This window comes from Rhinoraja longicauda, chromosome 18 (assembly GCF_053455715.1).
Source record: "Rhinoraja longicauda isolate Sanriku21f chromosome 18, sRhiLon1.1, whole genome shotgun sequence".
Taxonomy (NCBI): domain Eukaryota; kingdom Metazoa; phylum Chordata; class Chondrichthyes; order Rajiformes; family Arhynchobatidae; genus Rhinoraja; species Rhinoraja longicauda.
In genome coordinates, this window is record NC_135970.1 from 17,938,268 (window position 1) to 17,965,614 (window position 27,347).

At 43.9% G+C, this 27,347-nt stretch overlaps 2 protein-coding genes across 2 annotated transcripts in view; one reads left to right on the top strand and one right to left on the bottom strand.

The window, feature by feature from the left end:
* The window catches only part of LOC144602290 (galanin peptides-like), a 411,360-nt gene that overhangs the window by 185,666 nt on the left and 198,347 nt on the right, over positions 1–27,347 (top strand). The window lies entirely within an intron of this gene.
* On the bottom strand, positions 3,871–26,887 carry uevld (UEV and lactate/malate dehyrogenase domains). Its single transcript, XM_078415201.1, has 12 exons — positions 26,775–26,887; positions 26,285–26,369; positions 25,019–25,084; positions 23,689–23,852; positions 22,057–22,192; positions 14,318–14,436; positions 13,160–13,265; positions 12,101–12,271; positions 11,175–11,348; positions 9,327–9,420; positions 8,318–8,441; positions 3,871–4,611 (listed from the first exon to the last, which is right to left on the bottom strand). Exons 1-12 carry the CDS (start codon positions 26,814–26,816, stop codon positions 4,447–4,449), a joined length of 1,446 nt encoding a protein of 481 aa, XP_078271327.1. The 5' UTR covers positions 26,817–26,887; the 3' UTR covers positions 3,871–4,446.

Below are 27,347 nucleotides of genomic sequence, written 5' to 3' on the forward strand. Positions count from 1 at the left end.
CACGTGACAAAATAATGGGCGGGGTAAAGCGACGAACTATTGTGGGCGGGGTAAAGCGATGAACTATTGTGGGCGGGGCTCCGTGGCGCGCGGAATGGTAGTAGGCGGGGCTCAACGACGATGAGGAGAGGGCAGTGGGCGGGGCTGTGCCGCGCAGAGGGGTAGTGGGCGGGGCTCAATGACGTGAGAGGGCAGTGGGCGGGGCTGTGCCGCGCGGAGGGGTAGTGGGCGGGGCTCAATTACGTGCGGAGGGGTCAGTGGGCGGGACTCCGTGACGCGGGGAGGGGCTCCTTGACGGGCCACTGGGGAGTGGTCCCTTGTTTTGCATGCTATCCAAACAGATTAGTTAATACTATACCTAAATACTCAAAGTCAAACTCAAGTACAATTGATGTAGCAAAGGGGAAGCTGCAAAGTACACAACATAGTTCTCATCGAAGGTAGACACAAAGTGCTGGATTAACTCAGCGGGTCATTAGGCAGCATCTCAGGAGAGAAAAGTGACGTTTCCAGTCCAGACCCTTCTCATCATTGGTGCACATCAGTTCCAGAGATAAAGTCCAATGTCCACAATGGGGTGAATTGAACAGAACCTCAGTTTATGGAATTTATTCCAAATTTCACTTCTAGCAGTCTCATCCCATCTCCTGGAATGAAGTGCCTCCCCTATCAGAGTGCTTCCTCGCCCTTCTGCCCTAGCACGGTAGCGCAGCGGTGGAGTTGCTGCTTTACAGCGAATGCAGCGCCGGAGACTCAGGTTCGATCCTGACTACGGGTGCTGCACTGTAAGGAGTTTGTACGTTCTCCCCGTGACCTGCGTGGGTTTTCTCCGAGATCTTCGGTTTCCTCCCACACTCCAAAGACGTACAGGTATGTAGGTTAATTGGCTGGGTAAATGTAAAAATTGTCCCTAGTGGGTGTAGGATAGTGTTAGTGTACGGGGATCACTGGGCGGCACGGACTTGGAGGGCCGAAAAGGCCTGTTTCCGGCTGTATATATATGATATGATATGATAATAAGATGCACCAGGTCTAGTCTCTCACTTTGCCCATACAAATGTCATATGATATCCTTGCTTCTGTATTTCAAAGCTCATAGAATGAAGGCCACTATACAATTTGTCCTCTAAAAAAAATAGTGCTAAAGTAACTCAAGGGAACAGGCGGCATCACCGGAGAACCGGATGATTAGGGATTAGGTAAAGGAACCCGTTGGAGGTTGTCACAATGTTGGTTTTGTCATTCACCAAGCTCCCGATTGCTCCAATATCAGTGTCTAAGTTGGAGGGAGAATGCAAAAGAAAGCAAGTGCAATCTTTCATGCCTCCAGATCGCAAAAGCTTGCTTGTCAAGATATTTCAAACTTTCCTCACTAAGGTACTTACTGTCCAATTCACCACATTGTGGATGGACATTGGACTTTATCTCTAGAACCGATGCACTACAATACTGAGAACTATGTTGCCATAGAAGGCTATGGAGGCCAAGTCAATTGATATCTTTAAGGCAGAGATTGATAGATTCTTGATTAATACATGTGTCAGGAGTTATGGGGAGAAGGCAGGAGAATGGGGTTGAGAGGGAAAGATAGATCAGCCATGATTGAATTGATTGACTTGAAGGACCAAATGGCCTAATTCTGCTCCTATCACATGAACACAATGATTGCTCATTATTCATTCAGTGACATAGAACGTGACAGCCCACTCGATCAATGAGTTAGAGACTTGACAATTACATTGGACTGGCTTGCATTATTATTTATTATATTTTACAGGTACAGTATAGTGTTTTAAGCATTTGCTCATAGCTCTCATTATGTCTCATTCTGGGACAATAAGTTTCACAAACAGGCCTAATTGCAGCCTGAACCTCAGCCACCACTATTTTGAAACGTCTTGATGCTTGTCCAGACTCTAATAATATTCTTATTGTTCATATTGCCTCACGTCGCTGTAGACATATCACTGCGTGACAGCGTATAGGGGGAGCAAGCGCACGGTAGCGCAGCGGTAGAGTTGCTGCTTTACAGCGAATGCAGCGCCGGAGACTCAGGTTCGATCCTGACTACGGGTGCTGCACTGTAAGGAGTTTTTACGTTCTCCCCGTGACCTGCGTGGGTTTTCTCCGAGATCTTCGGTTTCCTCCCACACTCCAAAGACGTACAGGGATGTAAGTTAATTGGCTGGGTAAATGTAAAAATTGTCCCCAGTGGGTGTAGGATAGTGTTAATGTACGGGGATCACTGGGCGGCACGGACTTGGAGGGCCGAAAAGGCCTGTTTCCGGCTGTATATATATGATATGATATGATATTACAAGGTCTGATTGCAGGAGTTGGGAAGTCAGATTGTAATTGTATAAGACCTTGGTGGAATTCAACCACACCTTGAATTCCGTGCATATCTTTGGTTTTCTTCCATAAAATATGAACTTGCCATAAAGCATAGGCAATGGAGGTTCTGGGAATGGTGGGTGTGCCATAGGACAGATTAGGCTGACTGGGAAAATTCTTTGGAGTTGTGAAGAACACGGGGAAATTAAATAGAAACTTTCAAAATGTTTAAGGGGTCTGATGTATGGAGATGCAGGGAGAACGTTTCCCCTGAGTGAGGGGTCAAGTACCTCAGGGTGGCACAGCTGCTACTGCACAGCACCAGAGACCCAGGTTCAATCCTGACCTCTGGTCCTGCAGGTGTGGAGTTTGCACATTCTACCTGTAACTGTGTGGGTTTTCTCCTGGTCCTAAGGTTTTCTCCCACATCCTAAAGTTGTGCGGGTTTGTAAGCTAAATGGCCCTCTGTAAAAATTGTCCCACAATTTGTAGTTAGTGGATAAAGTGTGATAACATAGAACTCGTGTGAATGAGAGATCAATGGTCAGGTTGGTTGATGGGCCTGTTTCTCTGAACTCAAAACTAAACTCAAAGAGGGGTTTTATAAGTACAGTCTACCCTTGTTATTTTGAACCTCTTTATGAGAGAATTCAGTTCTAGCAGACAGAGTGTCCCCACAGTAATCAAACACCACTGTCTCTTTAAGAACACAGGCTGCAAGTTACACTGTGGGAGGGCATTAAAATTGACAAGCAATTGCTTCAATCAACACTTGTGCAATGATACTCTACTAAACAATGTAACAAACAGCCTTTAGCATTTTTTGCTTGCAGTACCAAAAAAACATTTTTAACTTGAAAACTCGATTCAAGGAGCAAACAACTTGTTTCAAGGAGACAATCGGCAATGACAGACACCACCAACCACCCCCCCCCCCCTTTATAATAAAAGCAATCCACTGACCTTGACAGTTAATAACTGCCATGCAGACCTGCAGTCAGCACTTTAGACTTGTAAAGAATGTCAAGAAGAGTTGTATGTAATAGTAAAATCTTTATTCCTTGTGATTTTTGATGAAGGAATGTCGGCCAGGTTACTGGCAAAACTTGTGTAGAAACAAGGAACTGCAGATACTGATTCACAAAAACAAAACAAAAGTGTTGGAGAAACGCAGAGGGTCAGGCAGCATCTATGGATAGGTGACATTTTGGGTCAGGTTCCTTCTAGTCTGAACTACAGTCTGAAGAAGAGGCCCAAAATGAAACATCACCAATCTATGTTCTCCAGAGATGCTGCTTGACCCACTGAGTTACTCCAGCACTTTGTGTCTTTTCTTGTCTATTCTGAATTAATGCAAGTAGTGTAGGAAAATAACTGCAGATGCTGGTACAAATCGAAGGTATCACCAAATGCTGGAGTAACTCAGCAGGTCAGGCAGCATCTTGGAGAGAGGGAATGGGTGATGTTTCGGGTCGAGACCCTTCTTCAGTCTGAAGAAGGGTCTCGACCCGAAACGTCACCCATTCCCTATCTCCTAGATGCTGCCTGACTTGCTGAGTTACTCCAGCATTTTGTGATACCTGAATTAATGCAAGATCATTCAACGTGCACCTAACCAGAAACTGTTAATAACAGTCATTCTTATGGCCTGAGTTAAGCATAGGCTACATGGTAGTGGGGTATAAAGTGCCTTCGGCTGCAGGTCCATTAAAGGCAAACTGCATCCAGTTGCAGAGTGCCCATGCTCTCAAGGCATGAGCACTGGAAGACGATGAGTGTTCTTCAGTGTCACTAATCATTGTCCAAATAGCAGGGGTGGCACAGTGGCGCAGCGGTAGAGTGCTGCCTTGCAGCGGTAGAGACCCTGACTACGGGTACTGTTTGTATGGAGTTTGTACATTCTCCCTGTGACTGCGTGGGTTTTCTCCAGGTACTCCACTTTCCTCCTACACACCAAAGAGGTACAGGTTTGTAGGTTAATTGGCTCCGGTAAAATTGGAAATTGTCCCTGGTGCTTAGGATAATGTTAGTGTACAGATGATCGCTGGTCAGTGTGGATTTGGTGGGCCAAGGGGCCCGTTTCTGCGCTGTATCTCTGAAACCTAAAGCAGCTCAAATCTTCAATTGCTGAAAGAGGTTTTGGAGAGTTGCTGCACTGTTCTGCAACATTTCTTCATCTTGCTCCGATATTTTGGGTGGACTTACACTGACCACTCCAGCCCTGGTTAGTGTACATGGCAGGCTGAGGAACACCTCGCTGCTGATTCCATACCAGCCCTGTGGGAACAATGAACTAGAGTTAATAGACAATAGACAATAGGTGCAGGAGTAGGCCATTCAGCCCTTCGAGCCAGCACCGCCATTCAATGTGATCATCACTGATCATTCTCAATCAGTACCCCGTTCCTGCCTTCTCCCCATATCCCCTGACTCCGCTAACCTTAAGAGTTCTATCTAGCTCTCTCTTGAATGCATTCAGGGAATTGGCCTCCACTGCCTTCTGAGGCAGAGAATTCCACAGATTCACAACTCTCTGACTGAAAATGTTTTCCCTCATCTCCATTCTAAATGGCCTACCCCTTATTCTTAAACTGTGGCCCCTTGTTCTGGACTCCCCCAACATTGGGAACATGTTTCCTGCCTCCAACGTGTCCAACCCCTTAATAATCTTATACGTTTCGATAAGATCCCCTCTCATCCTTCTAAATTCCAGTGTATAGAAGCCTAGTCGCTCCAGTCTTTCAACATATGACAGTCCCGCCATTCCGGGAATTAACCTAGTAAACCTACGCTGCACGCCATCAATAGCAAGAATATCCTTCCTCAAATTTGTAAACCAAAACTGCACACAGTACTCCAGGTGGGGTCTCACTAGGGCCCTGTACAACTGCAGAAGGACCTCTTTGCTCCTATACTCAACTCGTCTTGTTATGAAGGCCAACATTCCATTGGCTTTCTTCACTGCCTGCTGTACCTGCATGCTTCCTTTCAGTGACTGATGCACTAGGACACCCAGATCTCATTGTACGTCCCCTTTTCCTCACTTGACACCATTCAGATAATACTCTGCCTTCTTATTCTTACCACCAAAGTGGATAACCTCACACTTATCCACATTAAACTGCATCTGCCATGCATCCGCCCACTCACACAACCTGTCCAAGTCACCCTGCAACCTCATAGCATCTTCCTCACAGTTCACACTACCACCCAGCTTTGTATCATCTGCAAATTTGCTAATGGTACTTTTAATCCCTTCATCCAAGCCATTAATGTATATTGCAAATAGCTGCGGTCCCAGCACCGAGCCTTGCGGTACCCCACTAGTTACTGCCTGCCATTCTGAAAGGGACCCATTTATCCCCATTTTTTGCTTTCTGTCTGTCAACCAATTTTCTATCCATGTCAGTACCCTAACTCCAATACCATGTGCTCTAATTTTGCCCACTAATCTCCTATGTGGAACCTTGTCGAAGGCTTTCTGAAAGTCGAGGTACACCACATCCACTGGCACTCCCCTGTCAATTTTCTTAGTTACATCCTCAAAGAATTCCAGAAGATTAGTCAAGCATGATTTCCCCTTCGTAAATCCATGCTGACTCGGAACGGTCCTGTTACTACTATCCAAATGCTCCGCAATTTTGTCTTTTATAATTGACTCCAGCATCTTCCCCACCACTGATATCAGACTAACTGGTCTATAATTTCCCGTTTTCTCTCTCCCTCCTTTCTTAAAAAGTGGGACAACATTAGCTACCCTCCAATCTACAGGAACTGATCCTGCATCTATAGAACATTGGAAAATGATCACCAATGCGTCCACAATTTCTAGCGCCACCTCCTTAATTACCCTGGGATGCAGACCATCAGGCCCTGGGCATTTATAAGCCTTCAGTTCCATCAGGCTACCCAACGCCATTTCCTGCCTAATGTGGATTTCCTTCAGTTCCTCTGTCACCCTAGGATCTCTTGCCACTAGAACATCTGGGAGATTGCTTGTATCTTCCTTAGTGAAGACAGATCCAAAGTACCGATTCAACTCGTCTGCCATTTCCTTGTTCCCCGTAATAAATTCCCCTGCTTCTGTCTTCAAGGGCCCCACATTTGCCTTGACTATTTTATTCCTCTTTATATACCTAAAAAAGCTTTTACTATCCTCCTTTGTGTTATTGGCCAGTTTACCCTCGTACCTCATCTTTTCTCGCCGTATTGCCTTCTTAGTCATCTTCTGTTGCTCTTTAAAAGAGTCCCAATCCTCTAGCTTCCCACTCTTCTTTGCTTTGTTGTACTTCTTCTCTTTTATTTTTATGCTGTCCTTGACTTCCCTTGTCAGCCTCGGGTGCCTCTTACTCCCCATAGAATCTTTCCTCCTCTTTGGGATAAATTGATCCTGTAACTTCTGCATTATTCCCAGGAATACTTGCCATTGCTGTTCCACCGTCTTCCCTGCTAGGGCCTCCTTCCAGTCAATTCTGGCCAGCTCCTGCCTCATGCCTCTGTAACCCTCTTTGCTATACTGTAATACTGACACTTCCGATTTTCCCTTCTCCCTCTCAATTTGTAGAGTAAAACTTATCATATTGTGATCACTGCCTCCTAATGGCTCTTTGACCTCGAGTCCCCTTATCAGATCAGGTTCATTGCACAACACTAAATCCAGAATTGCCTTCTCCCTGGTAGGCTCCAGTACAAGCTGTTCTAAGAATCCATCTCGGAGGCACTCCACAAACTCTCTTTCCTGGGGTCCATTACCAACCTGATTTTCCCAGTATACCTGCATGTTGAAATCTCCCATAACCACCGTAGCATTACATTTGCGACATGCCAATTTTAGCTCCTGATTCAACTTGCACCCTATGTCGAGGCTACTGTTTGGGGGCCTGTAGATAACTCCCATTAGGGTCTTTTTACCCTTACAATTCCTCAGTTCTATCCATACTGATTCTACATCTCCTGATTCTATGTCACCCCTTGCAAGGGAGTGAATATTATTCCTCACCAATAGAGCGACCCCACCCCCTCTGCCCACCTGTCTGTCTTTTCTATATGTTGTGTACCCCTGAATATTCAGTTCCCAGCCCTGGTCCTCTTGTAGCCATGTCTCAGTGATTCACACAACATCATACTTGCCAATGTCTAACTGAGCCTCAAGCTCATCCACTTTATTTTTTATACTTAATTAATCCTCAGAGTGACAAAGAAAACCAAGGAAAGTCTCAAAACGCTGGAGTAACTCAGCAGGTCAGGCAGCATCCCTGGGGAATATGGATAGGTGACATTGTAGGTCACAACCTTTCTTCCCGGTCAGGGCCCTTCTTCGCACTCTACGAAGACTTCATAGTCTTGGTAGACACTATATATTTTTCACTGTCACGTGTAATATTTTACTGTTTGCAATATCTCCAAATATTGCAAACAGGTGGTGTTGGTGCAGACTGCCCATTGAATGTTGCAGGACTTTGCATGCGAAAGAAAGACCTTTACTGTTCTTCCTACCAAAGTGGAAAAACCTATTAGTTCGTCAGATAAAAATGGACAGTGCGCTGGAGTAACTCAGCAGGTCAAGCAGCGTCCCTGGAGAACATGGATAAGTGACGTTTTGGGAAGGGTCCTGACCCCAAACGTCACCTATCCATGTTCTCCAGAGATGCTGCCTGCCCGCTGAGTTACTCCAGCATTTAGTGTCTATTTTTGTGAACCAGCATCTGCAATTCCTTGTTTCAACAATTTCAGGAATTTGAGTGAGATAACAGGGAGCTGCTCGTTCCAGTGAAGATAAAAATGAAAGAAATTCCTTCAGGAATATTTAAAATCGACAAGTTTAATCTGGAATCCATAAATCAGCCTAACCAGAGCTGGAGGGAAGCTACCCAGAAATGCACTGATGACAAACAGTTGGACCGATACTGTTGCTGCACCAAAAGTTGCATTTTTCTCTAATGCTGGTCACTGCGGACTTGCAACCTAATTATGTTCCACTCACCTTCACCAGCGTGGAGACAGAGTGTGAATGATCCAGATTTCTCAAGACAGTCTCAGTTAAATCAGTCACAGACAAACCAACAGACCATGACCGTTGACTTTTATCCTTTAACCCTTTAAAAGCCCTAGAACATAAAAACAAAGCATTCAAATCCATAACTGCAGTAATATGATTGACACGTTTTATCCCCAGCTGTGGAAACAGAACAGTGCAGTGCAGGACCTCACCCATTGGCCCACAATGTCATTGACAAACGTAATGCCAAGTTAAACGAATCTCCTGTGCCCATACCTCTCCATTCCATGCATTCCCATACTGCTATCCAAAAGCCTCTTAGATGTCCATATCGTATCTGACTCCACCAGCATAACTGACAGCGTATTCAGTGCACCCACCACTGTGTAAAAGAACGTGCCCTGTGCATCTCCTTTAAATGTTATCCCCCTCAGCTTAAAACTATGCCCTCTAATCTTTCCATGCAGGTCTGAAAACTATTAGTGAACCCCAGCAAGAAGTTTCTACTGATAAAATTGACCCAATCATTAATGGAGTATTTACACTTAATGTCTAGTTAATGTTTACAGTGCGTTGTATTGATTTGAACCAAGGATGCATTTTGGACACGACAGTCCACCTCAGCATGCTGGTGCAGCTGGTAGCTTCACAGCGCCACAGACCCAGGTTCGATCCTGACCTTGGCACATTCTCCCTGTGGGTTTCCTCCCATATTCCAAAAGCTTGCAGGTTTGTAAGTTAATTGGCCTCTGTAAATCACCCATAGTGTGTAGATGGAGTGGATGAGAAAGTGGGATAACATAGAACAAGTGTGAAAAGGTGATGGTCTCTGTATGATGATCAACCTCAGTGGGCCGAATGGGCTGTTTCCATGCTGTACTTTTCAAGCAATTAATTCAAGTAGTGAATACCATCTTATCCTGTGGGAAAGTTATTTGTATATGAAGACAATAAAATATGAGCACTCGAATTAACATAGAGCTAGTGTACCTACCTGTATGCCTGCTGTTTACATGCATCATGATCCGTGATTATATCTGGGTTAATATTCTGTCCATCATCCCTTTCCAAGCCGTTCCACCCACACACTGAAAACCAAGGGTAAAACCAAACGTTTACAAGAATTATCCTTCTCAAATATTTTATCATCCCCTCTATATCAAATCCCCCAAAAATAAAACGAGTTTGTTTTTGAAATGATTGCAACACATTCCCAAATAAGCAGGAAAATCTAGAAGTGTTTTGAAACCTTTAAATTTCTCAGATTGATAGTCTACAGTTAGTATCGAAAACAAAGCTCCAATGGGAACCTTTGAACAAGTTTGCTGGGAGCCCTAATACTGGGAAAAATATTTTTTAAAGATTGTTATATATCTGACTAGGTAAGCGGATCTCATTCTTTCGATCTGAGTTAATACAAAATTTTCAGATTCCACAAAAAAGACAATTCCTAAATCAATAACAATTTCCAACATGCCACAATTCACAGCTAAACCCATTAGACATCAGAACCATCTAAGATGTAGTGCATCCCATTCATTGAATTCATAGCATGTGGGTTGTGAGGTTATCTGCTTTATTGCACCATTATGTGAAGGGTACAAGACTTATAGGAACAAAGATCTGCAGATGCTGGTTTATCATATATATACAGCCGGAAACAGGCCTTTTCGGCCCACCAAGTCCGTGCCGCCCAGCGATCCCCGTACATTAACACTATCCTACACCCACTAGGGACAATTTTTACATTTACCCAGCCAATTAACCTACATACCTGTACGTCTTTGGAGTGTGGGAGGAAACCGAAGATCTCGGAGAAAACCCACGCAGGTCACGGGGAGAACGTACAAACTCCTTACAGTGCAGCACCCATAGTCAGGATCGAACCTGAGTCTCCGGCGCTGCATTCGCTGTAAAGCAGCAACTCTACCGCTGCGCTACCGTGCCGCCCAAGGAAAGACACAGAATCCTGGAGTAACTCAGTGGGTCAGGCAGCACATCCCCAGAGAACATGGATAGGTAACTTTTCAGGTCAGAACCCTTCTTCAGACACAAATCTATTCTTTTGTTGAGGCAATTCTTTTTGCAGTCAATGGAGGAAGGGGAGAGAAAACAGCAACAGGGACAGAGTTCGAAGAGGGGAAAGTGACCCTCTTCTTAGAGGTACTGTACATGGTAATTAGCAAACCTTCATCCTCTACATCCACCTCCAACATTATACACGATCAGACATTATGTTTGCCTGAAGACAAGGAATTGCAAATGCTGGAATCTTGCATGGAACACAAACTGCTGGAGAAACTCAGCGGGTTAGGCAGCATCTGTGAAGGACATGGATATGTGGTTTCGGGTCAGGACCCTATGCTTGTCTGCATGATACAATCCATCAGCTGTGACTGTTTGGATCCTACAACTGAAGCAGCCTACTATTTTCATCTAGTCTGGGGAGCAGAACATATCCACATTAACGCAATTTTACAGAGGTAAATTAACCTAAACACTCGCAAGTCTTTGGGACATTGAAGAAAACCAGAGCACCTGGAAGAAACCCATGCAGTCACAGGGTGAACGTACAAACCCGAGGTCTGGATCAAACCTGGTTTTCTGGCATTGCGAGGCAGCGCGCCATCCACGTTGGAGGTGAATGTGAAAAATTAAGGTTTGTTAATACCTTGTACAATATGTCTAAGGAAGAGTTGTATCCTCTACATCAAGTTAAGAGCAGAGAATAGAGAGGAAATGACAGCAATGGCAGGACACATAAAGAACCCACTATAACTTTATTCTAATTATCAACCAGTAACCAGTCTAATAACAGTGCTGTGACTCATGGAGTGCATACCTTCATTATCCCCGTGCTCTCCAATGATCCAGGCCTCCTTTACAGTTGGTGGCATTTTCACTGATTTCCCAAGGATGAACTGGAAGCGGCGAGAATCCAGATTACAACCTGTCCCGATCACACGATGCGGAGGAAACCCACTCAGCCTCCAGCTCACATATGTCATCACATCAACTGACAATCCAGAAGACAAAGGTTAATCACCATGCAACGTAACATGCGGTAATTCAGCCCATCTAGCTTGTGTACACTGGGACATTCTGCGGTACGATTCAAGATGGCGGCGGCAGAGGAAGGAGAGGAGCAGTGCCTGTGAGCGTGGCTGAGCACGTGCATCAGACATGGCCTGCAGCAGCACAGAGCAGTGGAGGACTCCCACAACATCGCTGGGCCAGGCCAACCCCTGCAACTTCAACCCAGAACCCACCAGGACGATGGGCCTTTATGGCCAAGATAAGACTACATGTTTAACAATTTGGTCTTAAATCATACAAAATGGTGCCAGAAACGTGGCAACTCTTGTGTACTGTCTCAGTGTAATCTACTATTCCTACTTGTACTTATATATGATTGTGCTTATGAAAAGTAAGATTGCTGCTGAATAGTATGCAAAAAAGATTTTCACTTTACCTAGATATATGACAAGAAAGTACCGTTGAACCATTGATGAATAAATGCAGCATGGAGCACCTACGATGTGCCCAATACAAGTTATTCTCTGAAATTGAAATAGGCTTTAAGCTCCCCCTCCCCCACCAAACACACACCTTATCCTGGACTTTCCACAATATCAGACAACTGGTAATATTTTTCTATCACACATCACCAGCATCAACACTCCGTAACACTTCCTGTGCAAGTGTTATGACCTCCGACTCTTATAAATCCTCACCCCCATCTCCCAGTGACACCAGCAGCCTGTGTACCTGGCTGGGAGGCAATAACAAGAACACAGTTGGGACTGTGTTGCACGACGTTGGGAATGATATTCCTGAACAAGTCCACGTTGCACTGCAAAGCTTCCAGGTAGGACTCCTCGCCACCCCAGGTGTTGGCAGTGACGATCACCACAGAAGAATCTGCCGATTTCGAGTAATCTGGAGGAAGAAAAGAGTCATCAGTTCAGGGAAGGGTCTTGAACAAATCACTGGAAAAAGCCATGAGCAGCAAATCAATGCTCAATAACTCACGTGCAGATGTATCTGCTGTTAGTGAGGCTGCTGGAATCAAAGAAGCAAACTAGCCAGCAAAATGCTGAAGGGAAGCAGATTTCAACAGACTAATAAATTAGCTGTACCTAGACCCCAAATGTGTTCTTTGGTCATTTTGACTAATGATGACATTTTACACAAAACAAACTCCCAGGAATTTTATAAGTGAGCTTTGAAAATTAAGAAAAGCACAACTTTTTAAAGATAGACACAGGACCCTGACCCAAAACGTCACCCATTCAATTTCTCTGGAGATGTTGGCTGATTCATTGAGTTACTCCAGCATTCTGTGTCCATCTTTGGTATTAATCAACATCTGCAGTTCCTTTTCATTACTAATTTTCAAAGACTTGATTAAGATTGTTCCAAAGTTTGTATATGGTCTCCATTTATTGAATTTTTAAAAAAGTAAATGGGTTTGTCACAAAACTAAAATTTAAAACTAAAGTTAAAACTTGAGTTTAGGGTTGGATGTACAACTATACTCACTAACTCCCGGATCTATCCCCATAATCTTTATGTTTGTAATTCTCTTTTTTCTTTGCTTTCTCTCTATTAGTTTATAGTCTTTTTTTTTCAGTCTCTTTTCATCTTTATTTTTTCTTTAAAAATTTAAAATTGAAGCTATGCAAGAACTCTATAACCAGTTTGTCGTTTATTATTATTTGTACATGTGCTTTAAAAAATTTAAATTAAATTTAAAAAAAAAAGATTGTTCCAAAGTTTGTTTAATTGAACAAAAACATTTTCTACTGTATTTTTCCAATCACAAACCTCTGCTGATTTCAACTTTGGGCAGATGGAAGATCTCCATGTCCAATGTGCCACTCTTCATTGTATTTTCTGGGGTAGGAATAAATACTAATTTTTCCACAATATCCTAAAAATGGAAGAGAAAAACAAATCTGCATGATTTATTTTTTTCAGTTTTCCACCTTACTCTTCCATCTTTTCACTGGACACAAACGCCAGTGGTGTCAACTGAGGAAAGGCACAAAATGCTGCAGTAACTCAGCGGGTCAGGCAACATCTCTGAAGAACATAGATAGGTAACGTTTCGGGTTGGGACCCTTCTTCAGACCCTGAGTCACCTATCCATGTTCTCCAGAGATGTTGCCTGACCTGCCTAGTTACTCCAGCATTTTGTGCCATTCCTTGGTAAATCAGCATCAGCAGTTCCTCGTTTCTACAAACTGAATGAATGTTCAGTATCACATTCATTCCACACGTTTCAGTCTAAGATGCCAGTTTTAGCTGGCCAATTAATTGTTATCTAAGCTGAGCTTAATGCAGTGTCGAGCTGAGATTCACACGTGCCTTTCCCACTCAGAATCAAGTCAAGTCAAGTTTATTTGTCACATGCACACACGATGTGCAGTGAAATGAAAGTGGCAATGCCTGCGGATTGTGCACATGCCTGCACATAGCAACCTGATTGATCAACTTTCTAGTTGCTTGAACAGATGAAAATCGATTCCTACATCCTGTGACCCTCTCCAGCCATGACTACTTTCACATACCCACTCTCTGTTCTCACTTGTTGCCTGTGGCTTCACCCTGACTGCCCCAAGAACATTTTCAATGTGGTTCAGCAAATCTTACCAAAACCCTGCAAGTAGTGACAACCTTGGGGAAATCCACCTGACATCCAAGGGACTGACCCAGCCAGGTGTTTAAGCTTCACAGAAACCTTCCTCCCTCCCATCTCCTTCATCCACCCTCAATCCATCTCTCTTTCTAATGTGTGCGTTGATGCAGCTTCTCCGTGCATATTGCCAGTGAAATCCATGTGGCAGCAATCTCCACATTACGATCACTTCCTGACTAATGAGGTTTCTCATGGTATTAAAATACTATGCACACCACCAGTGAGTGGTACTCCAGCCCTGGATCGATTGTCCGCATGGAGTATTGGTGATTTGATTCCTTTACCTTCGCCAAGATGCTCATGGTGCATGCCATTCCCAAATCACCAGTTCCGAGCACTGTGACTTTGCTGGAGTGGCAGTCAGCGGCTTGCATTGGTGGCTCAGCACCAGTATCGGAGACACCTGTATGGTACGAATATGATGGTATCACACATACTTAATCTTACATATTAAACTGTACTTGCCTAAAACTTTCCCTTTTCCCTATTTTCTTACCATCTTTCCTCACAGTACTGACAAGTATCTATTGTTTCTCCAGAGATTATCCCTGACCCAATGAACTGCTCCAGCACTTTATGTCTATCTTTGATATAAACCAGCATTTTCAGTTCGTTTTTATTACATTTTATATTTTGTTTTTAATGTGTTTAAAAGATATGCAGGAACTTATGTTCATCTCCAATTGTCCCCGACCTGAGGGAGCTTTTAGGAGTCAACTATTCAGCCAAGTCTCGAGTCACACAAAATGCAGACCAGTTAAGTGAGGTACACTTTTTCCTTTAAAGTAAATCAGTAAACCAGATGGAAAGACACAAAGTGCTGGAGTAACTCAGTGGGTCAGACAGCATCCCTGGAGAGGTGTTGTTTTGGGTCAGGACCTTTCTTTAGACTGACCCGCTGAGTTCCTCAAGCATTTTGTATCTATCAATAGTCAGCAGTCCCTTTTGTCATTGTATTGAGCCAGTACCCAAAGTGGAAGAAATAAAAACTAGATGGAATTTGATCCATTGATTATTTAAATGCACTCAAAAACCCCAGGTAACCCCAGACCCAAACTCTCTGAGTATTCATTGCGGCAGTGAAAACCCTCTAAAATCTACAGTGCCCTCCATAATGTTTGCGACAAAGACTCATCATTTATTTATTTGCCTCTGTGCTCCACAATTTGAGATTTGTAATAGGAAAAAAATCACATGTGGTTAAAGTGCACATTGTCAGATTTTATTAAAGGCCATTTTTACACATTGTGGTTTCAGGGCACCATAATGTTTGGGACACATGGCTTCACAGGTGTTTGTAATTGTTCAAAGGTGTTTAAAATCTTCCTTAATGCAGGTACAAGAGAGCTCTCAGCACCTAGTCTTTCCTCCAGTCTTTCCATCACCTTTGGAAACTTTTATTGCTGTTTATCAACATGAGGACCAAAGTTGTGCCAATGAAAGTCAATGAAGCCATTATGAGACTGAGAAACAAGAATAAAACTGTTCAAGACATCAGCCAAACCTTAGGCTAACCAAAATCAACTGTTTGGAACATCATTAAGAAGAAAGATAGCACTGGTGAGCTTACGAATCGCAAAGAGTCTGGCAGGCCAAGGAAGACCTCCACAACTGATCACAGAAGAATTCTCTCTATAATAAAGAGAAATCCCCAAACACCTGTCCGACAGACCAGAAACACTCTTCAGGAATCAGGTGTGGATTTGTCAATGACCACTGTCCGCAGAAGACTTCATGAACAGAAATACAGAGGCGACACTGCAAGATGCAAACCACTGGTTAGCTGCAAAAATAGGATGGCCGGGTTACATGATGCAACTGCTGATGGTAGTAGCATAATGAATTCTGAAGTGTATAGATACATCCTATCTATTCAAGTTCAAACAAATGCCTCAAAACTCATTGACTGGCAGTTCATTCAGCAAGATAATGATTCCAAACATACTGCTACAGCAACAAAGGAGTTTTTCAAAGGTAAAAAATGGTCAATTCTTGAGCGATTGGGCTTGTATACACTGGAATTTAGAAGGATGAGGGGGGATCTTATTGAAACATTTAAGATAATTAGGGGATTGGACACATTAGAGGCAGGAAACATGTTCCCAATGTTGGGGGAGTCCAGAACAAGGGGCCACAGTTTAAGAATAAGGGGTAGGCCATTTAGAACGGAGATGAGGAAGAACTTTTTCAGTCAGAGAGTGGTGAAGGTGTGGAATTCTCTGCCTCAGAAGGCAGTGGAGGCCAGTTCGTTGGATGCTTTCAAGAGAGAGCTGGATAGAGCTCTTAAGGATAGCGGAGTGAGGGGGTATGGGGAGAAGGCAGGAACGGGGTACTGATTGAGAGTGATCAGCCATGATCGCATTGAATGGCGGTGCTGGCTCGAAGGGCTGAATGGCCTACTCCTGCACCTATTGTCTATTGTCTATTGTCTATTGTCTAATCACCCGATCTGAACCCAATTGAGCATGCCTTTTATATACTGAAGAGAAAACTGAAGGGGACTAGCCCCCAAAACAAGCATAAGCTAAAGATAGCTGCAATGCAGGCCTGGCAGAGCATCATCAGAGTAGACACCCAGCAACTGGTGATGTCCATGAATCGCAGACTTCAAGCAGTCATTGCTTGCAAAGGATATGCAACAAAATACTAAACATGACTACTTTCATTTACCTGGCATTGCTGTGTCCCAAACATTATGGTGCCCTGAAATGGGGGGACTATGTATAAACACTGCTGTAATTTCTACATGTTGAAACCAAAATGTATAAATATTGCCTTTATTAAAATCAGGCAATGTGCACTTTAACCACATGTGATTTTTTCTATTACAAATCTCAAATTGTGGAGTACAGAAGCAAATAAATAAATGATAGGTCTTTGACCCAAACATTATGGAGGGCACTTTAGGTGGCACAAAACAGAAGATTTACTGTTCATGAACAAATAAGCCCACATTTTTTGGACAGCAGATCATAAGGCCCAGTGCTACATAAAGCTGTGTAGTCTGTTCAAATTCAGGGCCAGATCATGAAAAGATTGCACTATTTTAATTTAAAACTCCTTATTTCAAATCAATGCATCACTAAAATGTTCAGCTATCCCTCAGTCACTGTCCAAGCAATTTTATGTCTATTAGCAGGAAATTCCTTTCTTGGGATGAGGCCCAAGACGAATAAAGATCTAGAGCGATGGCACAGGGCACCAGACAAGCTCTGATGGTTTAGCAGTGGACAGTTCTGGGCATCAGATTTTCAATGGGAGCCTTTGAGGCATTTGCTGTAGCACTGAGGAATGCAACTAAAGTTACAGTGAAAATGGAAGACCCTATGTTCTTCGGCAGAATAAGAAGTTTACACTGGTGAAATAAAGAATTCAATATTTCAAGTGATGGGCAGAATGGAAATACCAATATTTACAGTACATTTACCCAATATTTATCCCTTGTCAAAACAAAGGGAACATGGAGTTCAACTCAGACCAGCAAGATTAAAATGAACTACTTGACACAGAGATCCAAATACATTTGCTTTAAGATGAGAGGGGCACAGTTTAAAGGAATGTCGAGTTTTTTTTAAACAGAGGATGGTGAGTGCCAGGAACATGTTGCCAGGTGTGGTGGGGGAGTCCGATACAATTGTGGCTTTTAGATAAGCATATGGATGGATATGCAGGGGACAGAGGGTTATGGATCACATGCAGGCAGATGAGGTGAATTTATCTTGGCATCGTGTTCAGCATTGACATTAGAACTTAGAACAATACAGCACAAGAACAGGCCCGATGGCCCATGATATCTGTGCCGCACATGATGCCAAGACCTTATCTTATCTACTTACAGGTAATCCATATTCCTCCATTCATATCCATGTGCCTATTCAAAACTCTGAAATGTCATTGTAGGCCAGAGGACCTGTTCCTGTACTCTCCTGTACAGGCAATGCCGTGGTAGTAGGAGACTCCATTGTGAGAGGTACGGACAAGAGGTTTCTGCGGTAACAGGCGGGATTCAAAGATGGTGTGCTGCCTCCCTGGTACCAGGATCCAGGATGTCACGGACAGAGTGCAGAAAATCCTCAAGGGCAAAGGTGAACAGCCAGATGTGGTAGGGGATGCCAGCACAAACGATGTCAGAAAGAAGGGGATGAATATTCTGCAGCGTGACTTTAGAGAGCTCGGACAAAAGCTGAAAAGCAGGACCTCCAGGGTGGTTACCTCCGGTTTGCTTCCAGTTCCTCGTGCCGGCGAGAGCAGGAACGGCACGGTAGCGCTGCGGTAGAGTTGCTGCTTTACAGCGAATGCAGCGCCGGAGACTCAGGTTCGATCCTGACTACGGGTGCTGCACTGTAAGGAGTTTGTACGTTCTCCCCGTGACCTGCGTGGGTTTTCTCCGAGATCTTCGGTTTCCTCCCACACTCCAAAGACGTACAGGTATGTAGGTTGATTGGCTGGGTAAATGTAAAAATTGTCCCTAGTGGGTGTAGGATAGTGTTAATGTACGGGGATCGCTGGGTGGCACGGACTTGGTGGGCCGAAAAGGCCTGTTTCCGGCTGTATATATATGATGATATGATAGGAACAGAGAGATACAGGACCTGAATATGTGGCTGAGGAACTGGTGCAGGGGGCAGGGATTTAGATTCTTAGATCACTGGGATCTGTTTTGGGGTAAGGGGGAATTGTACAAAAGGGACAGATTGCACCTTAACAGGTGGGGGACCAGCATTCTGGCAGGCAGGTTTGCCACTGCTACACGGGTGATTTTAAACTAAATAGGGGGGGTCAAATGGGATAGTCAAGGATGGAGTTAAAGGGAAAGAGAGTTAAGGGATAGTTAATGACCCCAGAATTAACAGGAAAGAAAGCTCACAAAGGGATAGGAGAGTATGGCCAAGTGTAATAGGGATCGGTGAGAAAGGTGGGATGAGTAAGGAATTAAAAGTATTGTATATGAATGCGCGAAGTATAAGAAGTAAAGTACATGAGCTTGAGGCTCAGTTCGAGGTTGGTAGATATGGCATTGTGGGGATTACAGAGACGTGGCTGCAGGAGGATCGGGCCTGGGAACTTACTATTCAGGGTTATACATCCTATAGAAAGGACAGGCAGGTGGGCAGAGGCGGTGGGGTAGCTCTGCTGGTGAGGGACGAAAATCAATCCCTTGCCAGGGGAGACATAGGGACTGATGAGGTAGAGTCACTGTGGATTGAGTTGAAGAATTGTAAAGGCAAGAAGACACTAGTTGGTGTTATCTACAGATCCCCAAATAGTAGCCCGGATGCAGGGTGTAAGATGCAGCAGGAGTTAAAACTGGCATGTAAGAAAGGTAATGCCACTGTGGTGATGGGGGATTTCAATATGCAGGTAGACTGGGAAAATCAGATTGGTTCTGGGTCCCAAGAAAGAGTTTGTAGAGTGCTTCCAAGATGGATTCTTAGAGCAGCTTGTAATGGAGCCTACCAGAGAAAAGGCAATTCTGGATTTAGTGTTGTCAAATGAACCAGATTTGATAAAGAGAACTCGTGGTAAAGGAACCACTTGGAGGTAGTGATCATAATATGATTAGTTTTAATCTGCAATTTGAGAAGGAGAAGGTTAAATCAGAAGTGTCAGTGTTGCAGTTGAACAAAGGGGACTATGAAGGCATAAGAGAGGAGCTGGCCAAAGTAGACTGGAAAGGGATCCTAGCAGGAATGACAGTGGAACAGCAATGGCAGGAATTTCTGGGGATAATCCGGAAGACACAGGATCATTTCATTCCAAAGAGGAAGAGAGATTCTAAGGGGAGTAGGAGGCAACCATGGCTGACAAGGGAAGTTAGGGATGGAATAAAACTAAAAGAAAAGATGTATAACACAGCAAAGAGTACCGGGAAGCCAGAGGATTGGAAAACTTTCATAGGACAACAGAAGGTAACAAAATGGGCAATACGGGCTGAAAAGATGAAGTACGAGGGGAAGCTGGCCAAGGATATAAAGAAGGACAGTAAAAGCTTCTTTAGATATGTTAAGAGAAAAAGAATAGCAAAGTCAAATGTGACACGGGTGAAATTATTATTGGAAACAATGGTGTGGCAGAAGAGTTGAACAGGTACTTCGGATCTGTCTTCACAAAGGAAGACACAAACAATCTCCCAGATGTACTAGAGGACAGAGGATCTAGTGGGGTAGAGGAACTGAAAGAAATTTGCATTAGGCGAGAAATAGTATATATATATATAGGGTAGACTAATGGGACTGAAGGATGATAAATCCCCTGGGCCTGATGGTCTGCATCCCAGGGTCCTCAGGGAGGTGGCTCTAGAAATAGTGGACGCATTGGTGATCATTTTCCAACGTTCAATAGATTCAGGATCAGTTCCTGTGGATTGGAGGATAGCTAATGTTATCCCACTTTTCAAGAAAGGAGCGAGAGAGAACGGGGAAATACAGACCAGTTAGCCTGACTTCGGTGGTGGGAAAGATGCTGGAGTCGATTATTAAAGTGGTAATAACGGTGCATTTGGAAAGCAGTAAAAGGATAAGTCCAAGTCAGCATGGATTTATGAAAGGGAAATCATGCTTGACTAATCTTCTGGAATTTTCTGAGGATGTGACAAGTAAAATGGATGAAAGGGAGCCAGTGGACGTAGTGTATTTAGACTTTCAGAAAGCCTTTGATAAGGTCCCACATGGGAGATTGGTGAGTAAAATGAGAGCACATGGTATTGGGGGTAGGGTGTTGACATGGATAGAAAATTGGTTGGCAGACAGGAAGCAAAGAGTAGGGGTAAACGGGTCCTTTTCAGAATGACAGGCAGTGGCGAGTGGAGTGCCGCAAGGCTCGGTGTTGGGGCTGCAACTGTTTACCATATATATTAATGATTTGGAAGAGGGAATTAGAAGCAACACCTGCAAGTTTTGCGGATGACACAAAGCTGTGTGGCAGTGTGAACTGTGAGGAGGATGTTAGGAGGTTGCAGGGTGACCTGGACAGGTTGAATGAGTGGGCAGATGCGTGGCAGATGCAGTATAATATAGATAAATGTGAGGTTAGCCACTTTGCGGGCAAAAACAAGGAGGCAGATTATTATCTCAATGGTGTTAGGTTAGGTAAGGAGGAGGTGCAACGAGACCTGGATGTCCTTGTACACCAGTCACTGAAAGTTGGCGTGCAGGTACAGCAGGCAGTGAAGAAAGCTAACTTGGCCTTCATAACGAGAGGATTTCAGTATGGGAATAAAGAGGTTCTTCTGCAGTTGTATCGGGCCCTGGTAAGACCATATCTGTAATATTGTGTACAGTTTTGGTCTCCTAATTTGAGGAAGGATATCCTTGTAATTGAGGCAGTGCAGCGTAGGTTCACGAGATTGATCCCTGGGATGGCGGGACTGTCATATGAGGAAAGATTGAAAAGACTAGGCTTGTGTTCACTGGAGTTTAGAAGGATGAGAGGGGATCTTATAGAAACATATAAAATTATAAAAGGACTGGACAAGCTAGATGCAGGAAAAATGTTCCCAATGTTGGGAGAGTCCAGAACCAGGGGCTTAGAATAAAGGGGAGGCCATTTAAAATTGAGGTGAGAAGGAACTTTTTCACCCGGAGAGTTATGAATTTGTGGAATTCTCTGCCACAGAGGGCAGTGGAAGCCAAATCACTGGATGGATTTAAGAGGGAGTTAGGTAGAGCTCTTGGGGCTAGTGGAATCAAGGGATATAGGGAGAAGGCATGCACGGGTTATTGATTGTGGACGATCAGCCGTGATCACAATGAATGGCGGTGCTGGCTCGGAGGGCCGAATGGCCTCCTTCTGCACCTATTTTCTGTGTTTCTACGTCCTGTTCTATATTCATAAACAATCCAATGCCCAAGGGCTATGTGAAGCCAGTTGGTGTTGACACGTTTTTGGAAATGAATAAGTATTCTTGGGAATAAAGTGAATGAGTGTTATAAAAGAGAGCCTTGTGACTGGATAGATGATATATACTGGTGCTTTCCATGTCTATTTGTCTCTGCCCAGATGAAAGTTAATAGAATTTACAAACCCAATGAAATCTTGGCTATGATGGTGTGGAGCTCCGTCAAGGATGGTCCCTCAGCAGAGCGTTTCGCATACAATGGTGTTACTTCCTCAAACTTTGCGATCATATCATTCAGCAAACCAGTGATATTCGTCTTTGGCTAAAGCATGAAAATTCAATTAGTGTACATTTAATGACTACAGTAGCTACCTTTCTCTCCTCATTCCCTTTTAAGATCAGGTCATATATTGTGTGCCAGATAAATAGTAACCAGAGTTCTCAGTCACAACGAGAAAAGCCAAACTCTTCGGTTACCAAGTACCTACAGTCAGTCGGTGATAAGATGATGTTTGGGGAACTTGGCATAATTGACCATTTAGTGATCTATTATATAAAACACCTTGAACGCAGTGATTAAGTGAAGAGTTTCCCTTCTATGAAGCCCTGGCATTAGTATTGATTTTATCCTAATTAAGACACATTGCAAGTTCTCCCTTGGGGGAGGGGTCTTCAGAACAAGGCACAAGCAAAGCCACTGCCAACCCTCAGAGATTAAAGACATACTCTCCTGCAATTTAGTTTATTGTCACGTATACTGAGGTACAGTGAAAAGCTTTTGGTTGCGTGCTAACCAGTCAGGGCCTACAGGCCAATGCCAGCTGCAACCTCACCTCCAGCCGAAAGACATTCTATCATTATCCCCGGATTCTATCCAGTTTCACCAAATCCAAAGACTAACAGCACACATTTTTAAAAATTCCTAAATAAAAACAGCACACCCTTGCCAAAGTGAAACCACAGGTAAAATGGAGGAATAGCACCTCATGCTCTATTTGGGTAGCTTACAACCCAATGGTCTCCTTCACTTTTTACCCTCCTCTCTATCCTGTGCCCTACCACTCTAGCTCACACCCATATCTCCCACTAACCCACATCCCTTTCCCCAGTTCCCCCCATCCCCCTGTCCTCTTCCACATATACCCCTCTCAGACTTTACATGTTATTGTCCCCTTTTCATCTCTACCCATCTCCCAATTAAAAATCCCCCTCACCTGCCTCCACATATGATTTGCCTGGCTTTGACCCATCCCCACCTCTCTTCCAGCTTTCTCCCTCTACTGTAATCAGTCTGAAGAAGGGACCCGACCCAAAACTTCATCAATCCACATCCTTTAGAGATACTGCCTGACCAACTGAGTTACACCAGGACTGGGAGCTCGAGGCACACCATACAACCCTGTCAATGATTTTCATTGTGTTTAGATACAGCATGGAAACAAGCTCTTCGACCCACTGAGCACATGCCGACCTTCGATCACCCGTTCACACTAGTTCCATGTTTCACCACTTTTTCATCCACTCCCTACACACTAGGAGCAATTTACAGAGGACCAAATAACCTACATACCCACACATCTTTGGATGAGGAAGGAAACCGAAGCACCCGGAGGAAACCCACGAGGTCACAAGGAGAATGTGCAAACTCCACACAGACAGAATCCAAGGTCAGAATTGAACCCAGGTTGCAAGCACTGTGATGCAAGATCTACAACTGTGCCATCACTGTGTTGACAGACTTTTGTGCCAACGTTTCTTGGCTTTTCTGATCTCTTTGCTGATCGAGCCGGAACGACGCTGGGAATTTTGATTTCTTACATGACTCCAGTGTTGCAGGTATGGCAAATAGATGCGTCCCTGTGTGTCCACATGTTTTCCAACGCGTATGACCATCTTGGACGTTGGTCTCAGGAAACACAAAGGAGGACCAAAGGGATGAGAGTCAAGAATCCATATTCGAATAGGAATATTATAGGAAGATCCTAGATGATCAAGGAAAGAAAATCATATCTGAGATTTGTATCTGATCAAGCAAATTACACAGCCCACCAACAAAATCCTTTCAAACTAGAAATTTTCATTACAAGCAATGATACATGGGAACCAGGCTAACAGATTACATTAAACAGAATACACCAATAAGACCAGAAGGCAGCCTAGATTAGAGGGTTTCAGCTACAAGGAGAGGTTGGATAAATTTGGATTCGGGGGAGATTTGATAGAAGTATATAAAATTATTGCAACCTTTCTCCAGGGGGGATATGCCCAACATTAGGGGGGCAGAGCTAGAAGGTGAGAGAGGGAAAGTTTAATGGAGATGTGTGGGGCAAGTTTATGTCAGGAATGCATTGCCAGTGGTGGTGGTGGGGGTGGAGGCTGATGCAAGGGCAGTGTTTAAGAGGCTTCTAGATAGACACATGGAAGTGCTTGGAATAGAGGGAATTGGATCATGTATAGGCAGATGTTCAGCACAAACACTGTTGGCCGAAGGCCCCGTTCCTGTGCTGTACAAGTTCTATTGAAGAGTTTGAAATATATAACAAATACAATGTTGGGTATCTTGTACCAATAACAGCAACTTAAATATACTAAATTAAAAAATATATATAAAATCCATTCAAGATAAACGAGATTCATAGATGGGCACAAAAGGCAGAGCCAAGCAAAGCTTGTTTTCAGATTGTCATGGGAGAAACAAGAGAAAACATGAGCCTGAACTAAGACCATGGCCATTTTAATGAATATTTTTCTCTTCAGTATAATCTACTCCATGCTTAGTACCAATTTTAGATTGTGCCGACCCAGATGATAGATTATGGTTGCATATTGGACTCCGGTTTTTGACAGGAAGGAGAACCTCAATATCCAACAGAAACCTGTCCCCTTTCCAACATGGAGAAGGGACTTGTGTAAGAAGGAACTGCAGATGCTGGTTTAAACCAAAGATAGACACAAAAAGCTAGAGTAACTCAGCGGGACAGGCAACATCTCTGGAGAGAAGGAATGGGCGACGTTTCGGGTTGAGACCCTTCTTCAGTCTGAAGAAGGGTCTCAACCCGAAACGTCACCCATTCCTTCTCTCCAGAGACGCTGCCTGTCCCGCTGAATTACTCTAGCTTTTTGTGTCTATCATGGAGAAGGGACTTACCGTGATGTCGTACTGGAATGGTTCCAATTATGTTCAACAAATCTTTCTGCGAGCCATCGCTGAAAGCTGAAATTTTAACACAACATTTTTTTAGTCCCATGACTAAATGAGAGAATCCCATTCCCATGAATCTCATAATTTCAGGATGTAATATATATAGTTGAGAGTGCAAAGTGTCTCAATTTTTGCTTTCATGCAAAAATGCAGAGCTCTTTATTCACAAACATGACTATCATGTTCTTTCTAAATCAACACTTTAAAAGAAAAAGAAAGGCACAAAGTGCTGGAGTAACTCAGTGGGTCAGGCAGTATTACTGGAGAACATGGATGGGTGGCGTTGCTGGTCGGGAACTTTCTTTACGTTCATGTCATCTGTCTAGTCTGAACGAGGCCCCCTCACTGGAAAACCCAGCAGGTAGCTGCGATGGCATGATCTTGGTCAAACAATAGAGGGTCATATCAGGAATGAGACACAAGTCATTACATAAAACGGAACAGTAACACACAGGAACAGACCCTTTGGCCCACAATATCCATGCAGAACATGTTAAACTAATCTCCTCTGCCTGCATGTGATTCAAATTTTGGACACTTGTGGGCAGTCATTAGATGTACAGGGTGGTGTGTGTATTTGGGCATAAAGGACTGGGAGTGGCCAGATACAGGGAGGGAGATTATACTGCTCTTACCAGACCTGGACAGACCAACGACGACAGACCTGAGACCAGACCAGGGACAGAGCAGCCAGCTACGACTTGTATGCAAAATAAGTAAAGCCTGGTATGTTCATCTCCTTGTTTGTAGAACTACTTCAATAAACAACTAATTAAACTGGAAATAACGTCAGGAAGATCTGCTCTGGTGGGTTGCGTAAGATCACTCCTACTCCCTGTGTAGTAATGGCAATTGGAAAATAAGTCTTTGGAAAAGTCAGAAAGTTGCCATTACAGTAATATTTCAACATAGTGGTCCTTAATTTAGATGAACACATATCAACATGCAATACAACTACAGGGAAAGATATAAAAATGTTTATTATTATCTGATTTGATTGGATAACATGTAGAACATTTTTTTGCTGTACCTCACTACACATGGCCATAATAAACCCAAACCAATGAACACAATTTTCAGAGAGGAATCAATGGATGAAAACCCCTCAATGTCTTTCATTTCACCTCATTGCATGAGCAGTGGCCGTTTTTAATCATGAACTCCCCTAAATCACGAACCAAATCAGATAAATAAAACAATTGTAAAGCTTACTGTATGTGTCCTGTGAAGATTTAAGATCAGGGAATTTTTGGTGCACATCCTTCATTTCCTTGATTGTTAAATCTCGGAATTTATACTGAAAAAGAAATGCCTAGTAAGAATCTCGATGAGATGTAGTGTGCGCGCATCTGTGGCATACTTTGTCTCCTTCCCTCTCACGCTCTGCCTATCCCCTTCCCCTTCACACTTCACTGCGCCAGTCCCCTTCCCTCTCACACTTTGTCCGTCTCCCTCTCACTTTACCTGTCTCCCTCCCTCTCACTTTACCTGTCTCCCTCCCTCTCACACTTTACCTGTCTCCCTCCCTCCCACACTTTACCTGTACCCTTGCTTCGCTCTCTCGGTTTGCCTGTCTGTCTCTGTCTCTGTCTCTGTCTCTCCCTCTCCCTCTCTCTCCATATCTCTCTCTCTCTCTCACTCACACAAGGTCGGTCTCCTTATGTCCCCCTTCTACCCTGTCTCTCTACTGTAAATCTCTCACCTTCCCCAGCTGTCTCTTCAGTATCTCCTCATTAAACGCCATGTCCTCTGGCTACGCTGCTACTCCCCGACTTCCGGCTGCGACTGCTCATCACGCAGGTAAACGGAGACGAGCCATTGGCCGAAGGGGCATCGTGGGCGGGGCCGCAGTGGGGCGGCGCAAGCCTCTTGCGGCCAGCCAATCCGTGCAGCGCGACCCACATGTGCGGAAGCGTCCCGACCCGAAACATCAGCGATCCATGCCCTCCAGAGATGCTGCCTGATCTGCTGAGTTATTCCAGCATTTTGTTATTAGTGATGTCTAATGGATACAAAGCGATTGTTGGATCTGCCTGTGTTCCACATTGTCGCATTACAATTCTGTGCTAATAGTTCTACTGTGCCCTTTTATACATTAACCAGTTTCTGCAGTTCTTTGTTTCTACTTATAATTCTCAGGTAAGCTTCCAGTTGCGCATGATCATAGACGATGCTCTTTGCATTCCCTGTACACTTGTTATATACATATGGGAGCAACCAATGCAACTTCAAATAATGGAGCATGATCAAAATTAATTGCTGATTCAAACGAGGA